The sequence below is a fragment of the Coffea arabica genome, chromosome 6e (genome assembly GCF_036785885.1).
Source record: "Coffea arabica cultivar ET-39 chromosome 6e, Coffea Arabica ET-39 HiFi, whole genome shotgun sequence".
Classification (NCBI taxonomy): domain Eukaryota; kingdom Viridiplantae; phylum Streptophyta; class Magnoliopsida; order Gentianales; family Rubiaceae; genus Coffea; species Coffea arabica.
Genome location: NC_092321.1, coordinates 1,004,511 through 1,021,586, shown reverse-complemented (window position 1 = coordinate 1,021,586; position 17,076 = coordinate 1,004,511). Strand labels below are relative to the sequence as shown.

The 17,076-nt window shown below is 34.5% G+C and overlaps 1 protein-coding gene and 1 non-coding gene across 2 annotated transcripts; one reads left to right on the top strand and one right to left on the bottom strand.

Annotated features, from left to right (window-relative positions):
* Nucleotides 1–825: 825 nt before the first annotated feature.
* Nucleotides 826–13,891, bottom strand: LOC113695889 (uncharacterized). The gene is made up of 24 exons (XM_027215078.2): nucleotides 13,694–13,891; nucleotides 13,288–13,415; nucleotides 12,371–12,455; nucleotides 11,584–11,637; nucleotides 10,461–10,552; nucleotides 10,267–10,358; nucleotides 9,830–9,905; nucleotides 8,302–8,752; nucleotides 6,780–7,112; nucleotides 6,467–6,673; nucleotides 6,195–6,293; nucleotides 6,036–6,105; nucleotides 5,045–5,172; nucleotides 4,658–4,937; nucleotides 4,339–4,571; nucleotides 4,140–4,264; nucleotides 3,831–3,948; nucleotides 3,538–3,593; nucleotides 3,331–3,424; nucleotides 3,053–3,242; nucleotides 2,894–2,965; nucleotides 2,709–2,812; nucleotides 2,567–2,629; nucleotides 826–1,483 (listed from the first exon to the last, which is right to left on the bottom strand). The coding sequence occupies exons 1-24, from the start codon at nucleotides 13,757–13,759 to the stop codon at nucleotides 1,376–1,378; spliced, it is 3,324 nt and encodes a 1,107-aa protein (XP_027070879.1). The 5' UTR covers nucleotides 13,760–13,891; the 3' UTR covers nucleotides 826–1,375.
* Nucleotides 13,892–16,659: 2,768 nt separating this feature from the next.
* TRNAA-AGC (transfer RNA alanine (anticodon AGC)) lies at nucleotides 16,660–16,732 on the top strand. Its single transcript has one exon. It is a non-coding gene; the product is annotated as a tRNA-Ala (tRNA).
* Nucleotides 16,733–17,076: the final 344 nt, after the last annotated feature.

Below are 17,076 nucleotides of genomic sequence, written 5' to 3'. Positions count from 1 at the left end.
CTTCATTCCTTTTGGACTTTTTTTTTCCTACCTAGTTTTTTGCACTTGTGTGCACTTCATAAAACTCAAATTAACCATGAATATAGCTTAAAAAATGACAGAGTTTGTGAGGAATAGCTTATCCAATTTACTTCTTTTGAAACAAAAATAATGAAGACAATACAAAACCATCAATCTTCCATTGAAATCAATTTGTTTAAGCTCCGTATTCTATAATTTGGGTTTTGAGAAGTTCTTATAATTTAAAATCCAACAACATATCAAAACTAATGTCATGAATAATTTAAAAGGAAAGAAAAAGAAGATGGAAGGATGAGCAAGCATTAAACACATAGAAAGTGGAAAATGTAAATTGGAAATGTGCAACACATTAAATGATATCAAAATCCTATTAACAACATATCATCAATGATTTCATGAAGTTTTAGCGATTTCTCTTTTTCTCTTTTTGCTTCACAAAAGTTATAACAGGATATTTCTATGAATTAGCAAAAGAATAAATTCAAGCCACTTCACATAATCTTTGTGGTTTTAAGCTATTCTCATTGTTAGTTTAGATTAATTTGACTATCGTGCAGTGGATGAAATTGCATAAAAGCACAAAGTAAAGAGGAAAAAAAAAAGAAAATGAAAATGGCTTCCATTAGTTTTAGCATCAAATGTCCTTATTCGAAACATAATATGGGATGTGACAAAACTTTGTTAGGGGAGAAAAAATACAACATGGAAGCGTTCAGGGGGCACCTGTGTAATTCATCCTAGTTTTCAATGTTTGAGCATTTACCTTTGTACATAAAAGCTAATCGAAGTCATTTAGGCCAGGTATGCCGAATCTATTTTAAAAGACTGAACATATGACACGCAATTGTCTTCCAGGTGATGATAATTAAGGAGCAAAATCACATCCCTAAAAATAGTGAAGACCACTATAGCCAGATGACCACCAGTTTCCGTGTTGCATTTTTCCCTCATAATCCCAAGACAAGTCTGAATTGAAGTCAGCGGGTTCCTCTGGACTCCAAGCAGTTTCCCGACATTTCACTAGTACAGGACTCATCATCACCAGAGAAATTTTACAATACTTTGAATTAGGCCATATACAACTCAATCCTACAAACAGACACTCCAAGTTTAGAAACAAGATAGTAACTTTTAATAGGAGGATGTCTCCACATCCATCCATCCCATGCACGGAATCAAACATTGGTTCATCGAGCTACTGCGAAACCAAGATTTAGGCCGACGCCTTTGATATAGCTGGTTGACACGAGGAAAGAGTGCACACACATCCATACTTCCACATTAAATCTTCTCCCAGCCAGCAGATGAACAAATTATTGCTTGAAACCACAAGTTGACTTAATTTACAAAAGTGTCATATCTGCCACCATTTCCTGTTTTCCATTACTTTTACAAGCTCATTAGCTAAAGATGCAAAGTCTTCAGCTCCATTTCGCAGATCCTCTGTTTGTTTACTGATCCTCTGAGGATGAAAAGAAGCAGAATAAAGTATACCGTCTCAAAGCCCATTTAACTGGTGATACAATTAAAGAAAGTGACACGGTAATGCTAAGTTGTGTCCGTAAATATATCAGAAAGAACAACGAAGAAAATGCATAAATATGTGGATCTCTCACTTGTCATCAAATATTAAACTATAAGACATAAAGCAAGGCCCTGAGGTATACTTGAATGAACAGGATGTTGCAGAAAAGGTCCCCATAGCCATAGAATACAGATAATCCAAATTTCATGGCAAAGAAATCGATGACTACCGGTCTACCATCACCAATTGCTGTGAAGTATTGAGGCAGGGAGCGCTATCATCTGAGAGCCTTAGCCTAGAAATGAAAACTGGATGTACTCTCTCCTCTCCTCTCTCTCTCTCTCTCACACACACAAACAAAAAGAAGAAAAATGAACTTATTATGAAATGGAGTACTATCATACAAGAGCCTGAACTTAAATTTAGATATACTCTCCCTCTCGAACAAAAAGAAGAAAAAAGAATATGCTCTGTTATTCTGCAAGCGTGAATGTTCTTGCATAACATTTTAGAGCATTTACAGCCTACAGGTCAATTGAAGGGAAATACTCTCAGAGCAAGCATCCCCCTTCCTCAATCGGTAACAGATGCTTTGTCACTCTAGAGTTGCAAGGTCTTTTTAAATCATGGAGGAAAACAGGAAAAAGATTCTCGATATACGAAAAATGGTCTCTCATCCTTCTGTGAACAGTGAACCTACATCCTCTAGTACCCATTCTCTACTCTGGAAGGCACCAAGCATATATTATCATTGAACCCATACCACCTAACAGTATCAACACCTTTAACAATGCCATGACCAAAATACCACTAACAACCGCAAATTTCTATCTTCGTATATCTGCTAATGTATTCATTATATATGCTATCAGTCCCTTCATGGGCTTCTTCCCTATTTTTTATTTAACTTTTTTGGGTTTCTTCCAACTTTACAGCCCTGCCTCATCTCACCTATTCTCTTGAAATCTAACTTTGAGAAGACAACTTTTATATGTCAACTGCAATAATAGTAACCTTTACCTGAAGTTTTTCCTGGCGTTCCAAAAGTTTGTTTCTTGCTTGTCCAGCCACTGATGAAGCATCCTGCAATGAAAAACCAGATCAAATGACCAATTAGAAACCAATTCAGTATTCCAGTCCATAAGCCAATTGATGAAATCACCCCAGCTTTTCTGTATGTTGCTAAAATTTCTTCTCGAGTTCTAAGTCTCGGTTTCATGTCACTGCTGTCCTCATTAAACAACTTCTCTCGATCCTTTCTACCTTCTGCACAAAAGTAGACATCTAAATTCCCAGAAACTGAAATGTTTCTGAAATAGCTATCATGTAAAATAACATCCGAGTTACCTCTATTATCATATTGCACTTCATGAGATGAAGTAGGTGCCAGATGCACAGGTTCATCAATTTCTATGTCATCTGCACAAGAATAAAATCTTCAGTTCTATAGATTTCCTAAACAGAAAAGAAAACCCTCAAGGTTATAGAACCAGAAAGACAGAAGACCTATATTAAGTTCAGCAGCATCCTGATAATCTTTAGACATTGCTGATGGATCGGGGGTTAGATTCCTCACAAAGACGTCTTCTAAATGACTTGAACAAGGTTCAGTAATACAAGCAAGTTCCATTGCTTGGTTTAGTTTTTCTCTCTTAAAACCTTTGACAATACCACTGAGAATTCTGGGGCCACCACCCTGCAGTTCGAGTAGTAAGCAAAAGGGAAAAAAAATACTAAAGAATATTCACAACACAAAAAACATGAAGCAGTAATATTCTCCCAACTGGTTTTTTCTTATGCTTCAAAGAATACGTAATAGCAGCCCTGGTTGCAGATGCAAGCACTTCATCATGGAGAGAAGGCAAAGAATCTGGAATCCTAGCACAAAAATTACAATGAGGATTAGCTTATTGTTGGATGTACAAATCAAGCTTCTGAGACCGCTTATTGATGCACATGCACATTGAGGTTGCCAAATGCAAGTGAAGTACCTGTAATCATTTTCACTCAGCAATATGGAAAGGAACACCAGCTCAGACCCATTTACCTATGAATAGTACTCAGTTTGAGAAAGAATAGTCGACAATAAACAAGGAAACTGCAAATATGCCTTAAATAGATACTAATTGAACAAGTTGAACTAAAATGATCCAAATTCCACACTTGCTCTCAAGATTTGAGAAACCTGAAATTTAAAACTGGGCCATAGATAAAAATCACTTTAAATACTGATTTTGCATCAGATAAATAAGCCTCTAGAAAATTTTCAAGTAAACACATTTACCAGTGTAAGATGCCCAGTTTCTGTGGAACTCATTGTCTTCTCCATATTTGCCTTGAAATTCCACCTCAAAAGTGAGGCCAAAGAGGTCTCTTTTACTAGTTCTAAATAGGGTATAGATCTGCAAGAACATATTTCTAGGCTTTAGTTTCTTAGTTGTGTTCTGCCTATGTAAATGGCAACTCATTGATCTCTGACAAATAGGAAATCTTGGATATGAGCAGATAGTTTTCTCATTACCAAACACATTGAAAATTATTAAATGAAACTGGAGAAAACTATCTTTCATTGGCAGCTAAAAAAGTAGAATACCTGATCTCAATTTCTCCTGTTTGATAGAGCAGAATCAGTCCACAAACTCTATCATCTTTCACAAAAATCGTTGTCCAACAACAAGGCTTTGTCAGCTTGACTTTGTAAATGGGTTTTTTGTCTCCCTAATGGAACAATATAAAACTTTAGTTCAGAACAAACACTAGTACAGTGAAAAAAGATACTGGATAAGAGTTACCCGAACAATATGCTTTGCAGTACATAAATGCAACATATCCTTGCAACAAAGCAAAACCAGCAAATCCTCTAAATGCTGGGAGGACTTATTATCTGAAGACTGATTTTCAGTCTCAGATTTGTCATTTCTATTCGTACTGATGTCCTGAGTAGGTTCATTAGTGACCATTTCATCCTTGCAAGCATGTTCCTTCTTCATTCCAAATGATGTACTGGACTCTCTGCTACAGCTTTCTGAAAAGACCAACAATATTCTAGTATAATAAGTCCACCCCAGAGCGTGAGCAACTTGATACCACTATATCAAAGGTTTCACTTGCCTATAACATGCATGGAAACTGCAGTTCTATCTTTGCTCAAGCGCATTGGTCGAGAGCTGATTAAGTGGCCATTATCAGCATCAATTGTATAAACTGCTCCATCCTTCGTTAAAATTACCATTAGATTCTTTGTTTGATCATTTGCATTTGACCCAGATCGGTATGAACTACCAACTTGGTGTATGACTATGTCGCAAATTACTGACATCATGGAGATTGGGCAGGATACTGTGTCAGCTAAAAACAAGGTTGAGAAGGAATTCATATCAAGCACTGCAATCTGAAAATTGGAGACATAAGAACCAAAGGCCTTGTAAAGGGAAAGCCAAGTAACATATAGAATCTAAATTACAACTAGAAAAAGATGAGAAAGAAAGTCAAACTTACACGACCACATTCATATCCGGCTGCAAGTTTGGCCCCCGAGTTTGTAAATTTTAATGCTTGAACTTGGGAATCAATAATATTAAATGCAGCTCTGCAAATGGGTCCTTCTTCCTGAGCCAACTGTTCAACTATAAAATGCACAAACAATTTGGATAAGAGGGTAAACTATAACACTAAAGTTGTATTGGAGATGAACCACCCACCCTACAACCCCAAATTTAGAAATCAAGAACTATTATGAAACCGACTTCTGGATATAGGTCGTGGATGTGTGTGGTGCCTGTAAGCACAATATTCTTAATCCTGTTGATTAAAAAGTCTTGTTGGCCAAAAAACGGTGCTATATATTTTGGTATAAGATGATTGCACATCACCTCAAGCACAACTATCCTGCAGGACAAGAATGTTCCACTTTCTAAATATGATTTCCAGAAGCAAGTTGATATGCTACTGCAACAGAAAAGTTTTATCACTCTATATTTTCCATGAAGACTTTTCCATGGGAATAGGAAGACACATTTTGATAAGAAACTAAGAGTTTTACGATCTTTGCACGGAAACCACCTCCTATACTATATATTTGAATGGTGAATAACTGCCCTCTAAGTTTGAAATGTTTAAGGCACTGTCCAAGAAGTTCAATGATGCTTCTTGAGACATGTTAACCTTCCACATACGGACAAATGACAATTAACATTTAGATTATAGATGAATTTCTTATCATGGATGTAAGTTTTCAACGGGCACAGGAAAATATACAAAATACTAGGTCTCATGTCATGGTCACTTGCAACCTTCTCGTGCAGAGAATACCATAGCGATTGAGTAGCCAAAACTTGGGTACCAGCCTCTCAGGTAATTTGATACATACTGACTAAGAGTTCCCAAATCATCCAACTTCAGAACATCACATATTCTTCCCATCTAAAGGGAGGATACATTAATCAAATACCAAATGGATTAAAAAGATGATTAACTGTTAGATATTTACCTTCATTTTTAGTCTCTGTAACAAAATGGAAGTGTGTTTCTTTGCTGCTATGCAAATCGTATATCCGGACCTACATTAATACCAACAGCGCACACAACTGATATAGGAAAAGAATATAGATTTCCAGGGAAAAGATCTAAACAAAGGGAAATTTCTGACCAGACCACATTCATCACCAACAGCTAATCTAAGAGTATGGATGCAAAACTCCAATTTTGATACTGAAGCAATTGAAATAGCTGCATTTGTGCCCCTAATCTGTCAATTAGAACGTTATCCTCAGAATGAGCATGATGAATATATTTTTGAGACTAGAAGTAATGGAGCTACATAACATTGTTCATGAGTGCTAAATAATAGTATAGCTTGGAGAAACAGCATAACGTTCTGTTGGAGAAACTGAACAGTTGCACGAATTATTTGATTCTCACCTCATTTTGCAATACACATAAGGATGACAGAACTGGATAAGTGGCATCCCATATACGAACAGATCCATCGTGATAACCAGCTACATATACTCTCCAAATCCGGTAATCTTTGTCAGATGATAAATGAGTGCATACGCCTCCAGTCAAAGGGAAGCTTGTGCCTCCAGACAACTTCTTTGTTGAACTAGATTTCCTAATTCTGAATATCTAACAGAGGCCACAGTTACCTCAGCAAAACAAGTATAAATAAAGCAATTAAGTGCAGTAGACGAGGAAAATTGAGGAGTTGCTTGTGTTTATACAAATGAATTACCTCAGCGAGAGCCTTCGACGAGTCTTCATCTATGGGTAAACAGAAGAGATTAGCCACAGTTATGAGAGGATTTATTGTCGGTACTACTGGAGGGATATCTACAGCAGAAACAGATAATTTCTTTTCCTGCTGTGACTCTGAGGCAGATGAGTCAGCAACTTCAAATATTTGTAGGTGCCCAGGGTTTGTCAATACAAATAGAGAAGCAGTTTTTGCACTCCTCAAGGTCCCAGCGGTTATTACTACATCAGCAAAGGGACCAGAAAGAGAGAGGTCCACACGACTAAGACATTGGATAGTCCCCATTCCAGATGACCACTCAACACTGAGAACCTGTAATAGGCAAAATGCATTACATGACAAAATAATGCTAAATTTCCTAAAACCAAATAGACCCTTTTAGCTCAATAGATATGAATTGAGTTGCATGTAGTTGACATCCAAAATTACAGAAAACTACCATTTTCTTGCTTAGCTTCATTTTAACTTGTTCTTCTTCATTTTTTTCTAAATCTTTTGGGGCTTTTCTAAAAGAAAGCTTCTCCTGCTTTCATAGTTACATGGCCACCATTCTGATTGCCACGTATATAGAGATAGCAAATTTTAACACTTGCTGGCTGGAGATGAAACGTGGTTGCACCTTGATAAGACATCTAAATATGATCAAACCAAAAAGCTAAATCACATGTTTTTTGTATACTCATGAAAGCATAAAGATTATTTGAGACCTATAAGGCCCTATCCTAAGACTTCTTGAGAACTGAACAAGGACAGAGATCCAGCTGTCAGCTGGTGAATGAGGCTTTGAAAGGATAAGAGCTGTCTTCAAGTGCATAGTCAATTGACTACAGAGATACAAGTTTTTGCTCGTGTGTATCAGAGAGAAAAAGAGGTGGGGAAGTAGGAAGTACTTCAGACAATTTATTAGGATACAATTGAGAATGCTTATGAATAAAAAGTTGCATGTTCATATTGATTTTTAACCTTCTTTGACACAAGAAAAGCAATGAGCATGATAAAATAGTTCATAATTTCCTTGAATTGAGCCATTCTATGTATATGTTCCTGTTGCAACCTTTCAAATATTTGATGGTATTTGAATAGGTTTTGAAATTAATGATGCCTAGAGACTCTTCCATCCCCATAAAGTTTCACTGGAAGTTTATTTCGTAAAACCCTTCAACAACAATTTAAATAGCTAGCTTTTAAACAGTTTTAAACAACAATGATAGAAAACTAATATTTTCACAGGTGTAAATGTGGAAATCACAATGCTGCAATTTTATTCCATAATCAATTCATACATTTTTCTGCCATCTTATGTTACTACTTCTCCCTAAAGTAATCATATCGAGGAAAAAGATAGTTTTTACAAACATATCTATTTACTTTTCTGAATGTAGAAGGAAATTGGTGGTAAAGAAGATCAAATAAATTACGGTTACCACATGTTGAAAAAAGTAAATGCTAGTCTTATATGCTTGATTACAGAAGTCTCTATATAATTAAGTAAATTACCCACCGTCAGAACCTCCTCAGATCCTATCTCGTCACCGCCATAAATAAGTAGTTGACCATCACTGTCTCGGTGAGACTTGTAATTTGCCCACCAGTGCAACACTATCACTGGAAGCCTCTTTTCAGCAGATGATAATTGCAGCTTAACCACCTGCTCTGATAATCCAGATTGTTGGCCTTTACCAGGGACAGAAGTCGACGTTTTCCAAAACAAGATATCTCCATCTATATATCCAACAGCAAGAATGGATCCGTCACAGGATGCCCAACAAAGAGCAGTTATCTCTTTCTCCTCTAATTCATGAGATGCATCATGTGGAAGGCCCAAATCTCCATTACTTGGATTGTCAACTTCATTCTTCAACCACAGAACCTTATTACCTCTAACAATGACAATCTGAGCTTCAAGAACATCCCAAAGAATAATTAATCCAGTCTGATAGGCAATTAATACTCTGCAATAGAAAATTTCAGTGACATTCTTCATCAACTTCCAAATAGAACGTTTTAGTTGACCCAAAAGAACAAATAAGCAACTAGATAAGCATGCTAATAGATTTGGATTTTATTTCTTTCCCGTTACTTTTATGGTTCCAAAATTAAACCTAGTAAAAATTTGTTGAATTGCAAAAATATAAGAGGACACGCAAATGGACTTGATAATTTTCAATGAACAGTATACGTGCATGAATAACTTTGTACCTCTTTAGTGACTCACTTCTGATACTTTTCGATCTTAATTAGAAGCCTTTGTTAACTTAAAAAAATGAATGCAAGATGTTAGAATAACAGAGACCCAATGAGCTCAAAATCGTGTCCATAAGGATCTGCACCAAGATAGTTCTTCAGAAAGGTTATTGAAAAATCAAAAAATGGATACAAATTCTTACAGCTTCCAAAACAAGAGAAACTTAGCTTGCAAATAAGGTATGAAAATCTCATAATTTCCATGCTAGGACAGATGTTAACATATATATGGCAACTAGTCTGGATAAAACCACACGTCATTTATCCCATCTGGTCAATTTTATATGCAATATTCAGCCTAGGACAGAGCAAGGACACACCACAGAATTGGGCTATATTTGCCTTTTAGATACATTTATACAGAAGATCACTGAAGGCCACCATTAACATAATCCAACAAGCTTAATAAGGAGCACATTATGGATCCAAGAATACTATTATCGGTGAAGCTACTACCATCTTGTGGTGTATATTGGGCAACAATTTAAAATCAAATCTTCAGAACTTGGCATTAAGATCTACTGCTTCTTCATCAATTCATCAAAACCAGAAATACTTCTTGATTTAATTGGTAAAAAAGCCTTGCCTTAAACAAGAATACATCCAAGTTGCAAGCAAAGATGGCATCCGAAAAGTTGTAATCAATTGCTTGATCAAGAACTCAAACTAGGTATCCTTGAAAAGACTAAAGGGAAATTAAATGGAGACCGTTGTTGGTCCTGATTTGGGCTACTACAATAATACAAAGCAAAGGCAACAGAGACTCAAGTGAGAACACGTCTTGCCTAGTTCCAGAAGAACAAGGTTGGGGAAGAACTCCAACTACAGGTTGATGAAAAGGAACTGAAAATCCAACTGCCTCTGTGAAGTAACAGAAAATGGTGCCATGAGATGTAAGTAAAACCTTGTCAAACTAACCATATGCACTTTGAACTTTAAAAAAAACATACTAACACATTTATCTGTTGCAAAAACAAAAGCTTAAATTTGAGGATTGGGAGAAGAAAGTTTGAACTAAATCTGATGCAGTTAAAAGAATTGCTAAATTTTGAGCATTTACAGAAGGATAAATATTTTCACAAGTCTCTGACTGCAGAAGATACTAGTTGTTATCAAATAAACTATTCAACACAAAAATTGGAAATTTGTTCAAAAAAAAAAACTAAAAATTGCATACAAGTAATATCAATTGAAAATGTACAATTATGATCAGAACGAGAACCTGAAGGTATATGATATGGCAAGTGCAAAAGCTCAGCGTTTTCTGCGTCATACTTCACAACAGAGATTACTCCATATTCATCTCCAACATACCTAGTGTAGCATGGAAATTTCAAAAACAACCACCACTAGCCCTTTAGCAGCCAGAATCATTAGAGATAAAAACAATGTGGAAAGTCATTGTAATGAGCATACATAAGATTGGAGCTGCTGATTATTGAGAAAGCAGTTATATTTGATTCCCAGCATAAACTGCATGCTAGACACCTACTTTTCAGATTCCATACCTGCAAAGGAGCGGTAAGGTAGTAAGCATACAGAGGGAGCGAACTTTCTAAAAAATTGCTAACCACAGGGCTTTCACAGTATCCATCATGTTGACTCTTTCCAAGAGATGAGATGCAGGAGCATCTTTCACCAAATCTTATGGTAACAAAATGTTATCCATATCTCAGAATTAGGAAAATATATAAGAAGATGAAGAATTTAAAACAGAACATACTTCATCATCTATTGGAACCAATTAGGACCACAAAATACTCATCTTTCTAACAGAGTGAATAGCTTGATGACAACCTGATCAACACCAATCATTTAACAATCAAAATTGCATCAAGTTATATCTAAAACTAACATAGGCCGACATGAGTAAGCAGTTTGGTTAGCTCTGACACCAGATGTGCATGCAAGTGATAAAGGCATGTTGCTAGGTGAACCTCTTTGACATCTCTCCGGAAGTAGAAGGGTAAATAGTAGCCATAGAGATTCAAAAGGTTTTTATTTATTTTCACATTGCTTTTATAACCGTGATAACTTTTCTCTATCTAGTTATTGGTCCAGCTTGCAGCCAGAAGCCAGAAAAAGTTTCAATCAAAATCCAATTTGGCTTTGGATGGCATCATATTAATCACAAGAAAACCACGACTCATTTGAAAGTAAAGCTACATGACTGGTAAACATAAATATACATCAGTTAGGCCCAAAATGTTTCAAAAAAGACTTAACCAAGTTTAGTCTTAGAGGGTGGTCTTTGTAAGTCTGAAAGAGATTTTAATCAAGCATCGATCAGGAATATGTTGGAGTCCATGGAATACTTCAGCCACCAAAAGTAGTAGCATAAAGAGCATTATATATAAAGAATATAACATAGAAAATTTGATTCTATGAATGTTTAATAAACAGTCTAATGTTGGTGACAAGCAGGCACGTTGGAGGAAAAAATGCATCTAGATGTCTAATTAAAACATCATTGATCTACAAGCTGCATTGTGCCATCACAACATATCTAAAAACCATATGACCCACAAATAATCAGTACCTGAATACTGTTATCAATAGTTATGCTGATCAAAGAACCTTCATTGTGAATAAACTGCCAAAAAAAAAAGATAGATAGATAGATAGAATCATAGATTATAGCAATGCGTTTCTTCTGAAACAAAAATAAAGCTAAAATTCATGAAGAAATATGCCTTAAATTGTTAGGTAAATAATTGGAATAAGTAACTGTAGATAGCACCATCAAGCGGAAAATATTGCACAACCTTATAATTCAACATGGAACGAGCTAATAAAAATGTGGCTATTACCGACTCACAAAAAAATCAGATCGAAGAGACATCTGTGCTCCATCTCAGATAAAAAGGTTAAGAGAAGTTCCTTATGGTTTGAAAGCCACGATAGAGAAAGAGGTTAACGAAGTATTAACACCTAATCTGAGGATCAGTCTCATGACTAGTCAATTTATATATGTAGGTAAACATGATCTGATAGGAGAGAGTAACAAAAAATTCAAACTGGTAAGATATGCAAATAAAGAGGGACACCTCTTTGCAATTCTAGTTAGGTGAAACTCTCAAGGATACATCAATTCCAAATAGGCAACCAGTCTTCCTAGAACACCAAGGAACTCCAGGTTGGAGCATATAATATACAGGAACAGAGAAACAGAGAAGTTGGAACCATGATAAATCCCAGATTCAATTGAATTACGGAAAGAGTCCTAGAGGCATCAGAAGACATGTAACACCAAAATGACATGGAAGCAAAAATTTTCATAAAGACCACAGGGTTGAAAGACTTTCTATGTAATATGAACCACGCACCTCCAAATATTTGTATGCATGTTGCTCAGGAGAAATCAAGAGGCCTTCTATATTATCACCACCAATCAATTTTATCCTACCATCCCTGCATGGGAATGAAAGAAGAAACATCAATTGAAAAATATAGAGTTGAACATGTGTCTTAAACTAATGGAAGTTTCATATTGATTCATTAATAAATCACCAGCAAGTGATGCACGAGATTTTATGTTATAAATGGGTTGGCAGGCAAGCTATAATTTCCCACTCCAAATCCCAAATTATAGAAACAAAGATACAAGAAAAATGTAAGCTAAATTTTTGCACTACCCAATGCCATGCTATACATCCCCCAGAACAGTCCAAAACAGTTTAAATGACATATGTAGCTCTCCATACGTCATATGTGAATTTTAGAACATAGCTACGACGCTATCAACATTTGGCTAAAGGATTAAATGATTTCCTTCTCATTTTGTCATTTCCTCCTCCAGTTTCATTTTGATACTGCTTATTCGGGTCTAGAACTGAATAGATTAGTATTAACTGGCAAGGCACAGCTTTAGGACCTAATTTAGGTCATGTAACACATTATCGCATTCAAATAATTATCATGAAAGAATGAGTGTGCATTTAATGGTTAAAACAGAAGAATGTTAATGAATTGTAACGAAAGAAACTAGAAGTCCAGGATGCTGCTATTGGTCAATTTTGCCCTAAGCCTAGAACCCAGAGGATCAATCTGGCAAGTAAAATTACAATTGTCGATTGCAAATAACTCTGCAATGCACTCAGTATATCGGACTGCATAGTCGTACACATGACACAATATGCATGTGCACAAACAGAAATAATAAGATGGACTGAAGGAATTGATGGAATTTTTAATTGAAATTCACAAGTTATCCCATGTAACCTTGAGAAAGAGCTAGACTTACAATGTCCCAACCGCCAATAAATTCTGAATAGGATCAAAAGCGAGAATGGATGCTGTCGACGGGATACCATGATGTACATTGATGCGGAAATCCACATCCTCCGGTGTAAGACAACTGCCTGCGTTGTGCTGAATGTAGAAAAAGATAAGTAACAGAGCAGAGCCCATGGCCCAAAATTCTCCAAATATTTCGAATTTGGTTGTGAAGAACATGATAAAAAAATTATTATTCCCATGAAAATGTATGAATTGTGGATGACCGGCCGGCTAAGGTCGGACGTTGACTAAGTCGCTGCTTTGCAAAGCAACCCAACTATGTGGTAGAACAAATAATTTAAGCGTTCGATCAAATTACGGTACTGACGAGATATGAAGCAAGTAGGAAGGCAATAGAGTGGTAATTGTACCGGAGGCGGGGGATGATGATGGTGATGAAGCGCTGCGGCCTTCTGAAATAGGCGTTTTGCCAACATGCCTGATGCTTGATGATGATTATAATGCTTAGCAACTGAGCAGTGATCAAGGAGCAGACTTGTTTCTTTTTTTTTTTTTTAAAGGAAGATTTGTTTCTTTAATGGTTTGGTTTTGATCACATTTTATTGCTTGCTTTGTTTGTCGGCTTCCTTCCGATTTGTTTACCATTCCTTTAACATTTTTGTTTTGATGTGACGATATTGCGTGCCCCAAAAAAAAAAAAGATTTTTTATTATTCTTCTTTTATTTTTTAAATATTTTTTATTTCATATATATCAAATATTTTTTCTTTAAGATAAGTGCGATATTTCGAATTTGAAATATTTTACTTATATTTTTTCCTTTGTAACACTCAATTCATTCCTTCTTCGTTATATACATCGCATGCTTCCGAGTAGCCAGCCTCTCACGACCCGAACTCTCGACAGTGTTACTTCAAAAAAAAAATTCAAATAATTTCTTATCAAAACACACTCTAAATGAAAATATATAAAGAATACGAAGACATAAAGAGCAAAAATTAAGCATATAACTACTATGTTCATTAATTGAAAATATGGAAAGAAAAATATATTGTGCATGTCAACAATAGCATATTCAAAGATATTTACACAAGTATTACATAGAAAGGACATGATGCGGACGATTTTTGGCAAAAACTTTGGTAGATCTGGTGTAATATAGACCGTATACATACACTGGATCTATCCAATTGTTTGTCAAGATTTTTAATTGCATTTGCCTGTATATGATGTGTGTGTAAGCGGCGGGTAATTAGCTCTATAGCTCTATAGTTATAGTAAATTTGTATAATTTAATTGAAAAAATCGTTCAAAACATTTCTTACATTTTGGTAAACGAACTTTTTTGTCCTTCATTTTTAAAATGATAAATTTACATCTCTTATAAATTTAAACTGGAGGAGAATGGGATGGGTTGTTTAGAGAGAGGGCGAGTAAGTGAGAGGTTCAAGTTCAAACCCTCCCACTTATACTTAAAAAAAAAAAAGCAAATTTTGGTCCCAAATTAGTCTCCAACCAATTTTTAGTTTGAAATCACCATTTAAGTATATTTTTTTATGTGCAAAAATATCATGTCCCACTTTTTTTTGTGGTAAAAATGAATAAATATAAATTTGGTACAATCCCTTTTTTTAGGAAAAAAAATGTTCGGGTCAAATCCTTTTTTCTAGGGATAAAAATAAATATGAATAGGTTCATTTGTTTAACTATAAATACAATCTAACATTTTTTCCCTAAAAAAAAATGATCATTTGCAAGTTACATGATAAATTCAAAGTAAAAAGGAGTTGAAAACTTAGATTAAGACTAAAATTTACTGAATTAATTTTATAAGAGATGTAAAATTATTATTTTACAAGTGAAGGACCAAAGAATTCATGTCACGAAAACGTAATGGATGTTTTAAATGATTTTTCCCAGGTTGATCATAACTTTAATTTGGAAATATATGAACCATTTCCACGATTGCCTGTTTTGTTCATTTACAATGGCTAACGACATTGTTTGGATTGGATTGCGGTTTATTTGCCAAAATATATTTGCTTACATCATCATTACAATTTCCAACGCACATTTTTATCTTTCCAATTACCTTTTTATCTCACATACATCACATTACAAAAAGTGCTACAGCGAAAATATCTCTAATAATTTATAATCCAAACAAACCCGTTGACCAATTTTTATTCAATTATATATGATATTAAACATTTACTAACATAGAGTAACTCATTCAACTTTGTTTGACATGATACATACCGTTAAGAAAGTACATGGCTAACTATAAAAAGTGACATACATTTTTTAAACAAGGATTACGAAATAAATTTCAATTGTGAAAAATGTCAAGGATAAAAATGTATAACAAAAATATTGGAAAAAATGAAATTGGAATTAGAACTAAAGATATCATTCCAAACCTTCATTTTTTTAAAGTTTTAGCAAAAGTTAATGGTAATATTAAAAAAAAAGCCCTCAATGGTTTGACATATATATACACTTTAGTTCTCCGTAGTTTGAAAGCATACAATTTAACCACTTAGTGACTATAATCAAAGTGAAACCATTAGATTTTCCATTAATTTTGAATAGTCAAACATATCAAATCAAATTATTATAGTATTACAGAATCACTCCTCAATCCAAGGTTAATATAATATTTTAAAAAATGAGAGCAGACTAATTTTTAAAAAATTATGAGTTAAAAATTGAAAATTCAGAAAAAGTTTATATTTTCCTCATTTCAATGCTATTTTTGGACTGTTACACCAAAATAAAAAAAAAATTATCTGCTTATCTGCTTTATCGTTGTCACTGTGATTTGTTCTTATCCTTTTTTAAGAGGTGAAGTAAATATAAGTTTAGCCCAACAGAATCATTGAAAATGAAACAAACATATCTTTTTTTCCCAAATTGTTTTTCCTCAAAATTTTTTAAAAGTATAGCATCTCTCAAATCTTATTTAGAATATTATTTTAACCTTAAATTGAGGGGTGATTTTTGTAATTTTATAATAATTTTAGAATAATGTTATTTGCACTCAATTTTTTGTTATTTGAACTCTCACAATTTGTTTTATCATATAATCTAATCAATGAAAACGATATAGTTAAAATAGTAGTGACAGTATGATTAGCAAAATTGGGAGTGCAAACTATATTTTCCTAATTTTATTGGAAAAGTTTGACTGCTAAATCTAACAATTTCACTTTGATTATAATTACAAGGCGTTAAATTATATGTTTTCAAAGTATAGAGAGCTAAATTACATATACACCAAACTACAGGGAATTTTTGTGTACTCAATGCAAAAATTAAAGGTGCTCTTATCAAAGAAATCAGTCAACAGAAATTGATAGTACCTGTAAACGCAAGGTGGGGATGTAGCTCAGATGGTAGAGCGCTCGCTTAGCATGCGAGAGGTACGGGGATCGATACCCCGCATCTCCATGTTTGGCTTTTGGTTTTGTAACTGTTTTTGTAAGAAAGTGTTATTAGTATTTTCATTTTTATTAATTACACCCCCACTATTGTTCCAATTGTGTAGTTTTTGTAATTATTTTTGTTAGAAAAATGTTATTTACATTCCTATTTTTATTAATTGTACACTCCCACTATTATTGTAATTGTGTAGTGTAGTCCGATTTTGATTTTTGTAATTATTTTCATCAGGAAAATATTATTTACACTTCTATTTTTGTTAATTATATGCCTACAATCATTCTAATCGTATAATTTTCATTTATTAGATTATATGATAAAATAAATAATGGTGGTGCAAATAATGTTTTCTT

Bases quoted from the DNA above. Each gene is read 5' to 3' on its own strand.
- LOC113695889 (XM_027215078.2), bottom strand. From the start codon at position 13,759: ATGTTGGCAAAACGCCTATTTCAGAAGGCCGCAGCGCTTCATCACCAT. The intron at 12,456-13,287 runs GTAAGTCTAGCT...ATTCCCATGCAG, and splicing joins TTATTGGCGGTTGGGACATT to GGATGGTAGGATAAAATTGA. The intron at 3,594-3,830 runs GTAAATGTGTTT...TACTATTCATAG, and splicing joins AAACTGGGCATCTTACACTG to GTAAATGGGTCTGAGCTGGT.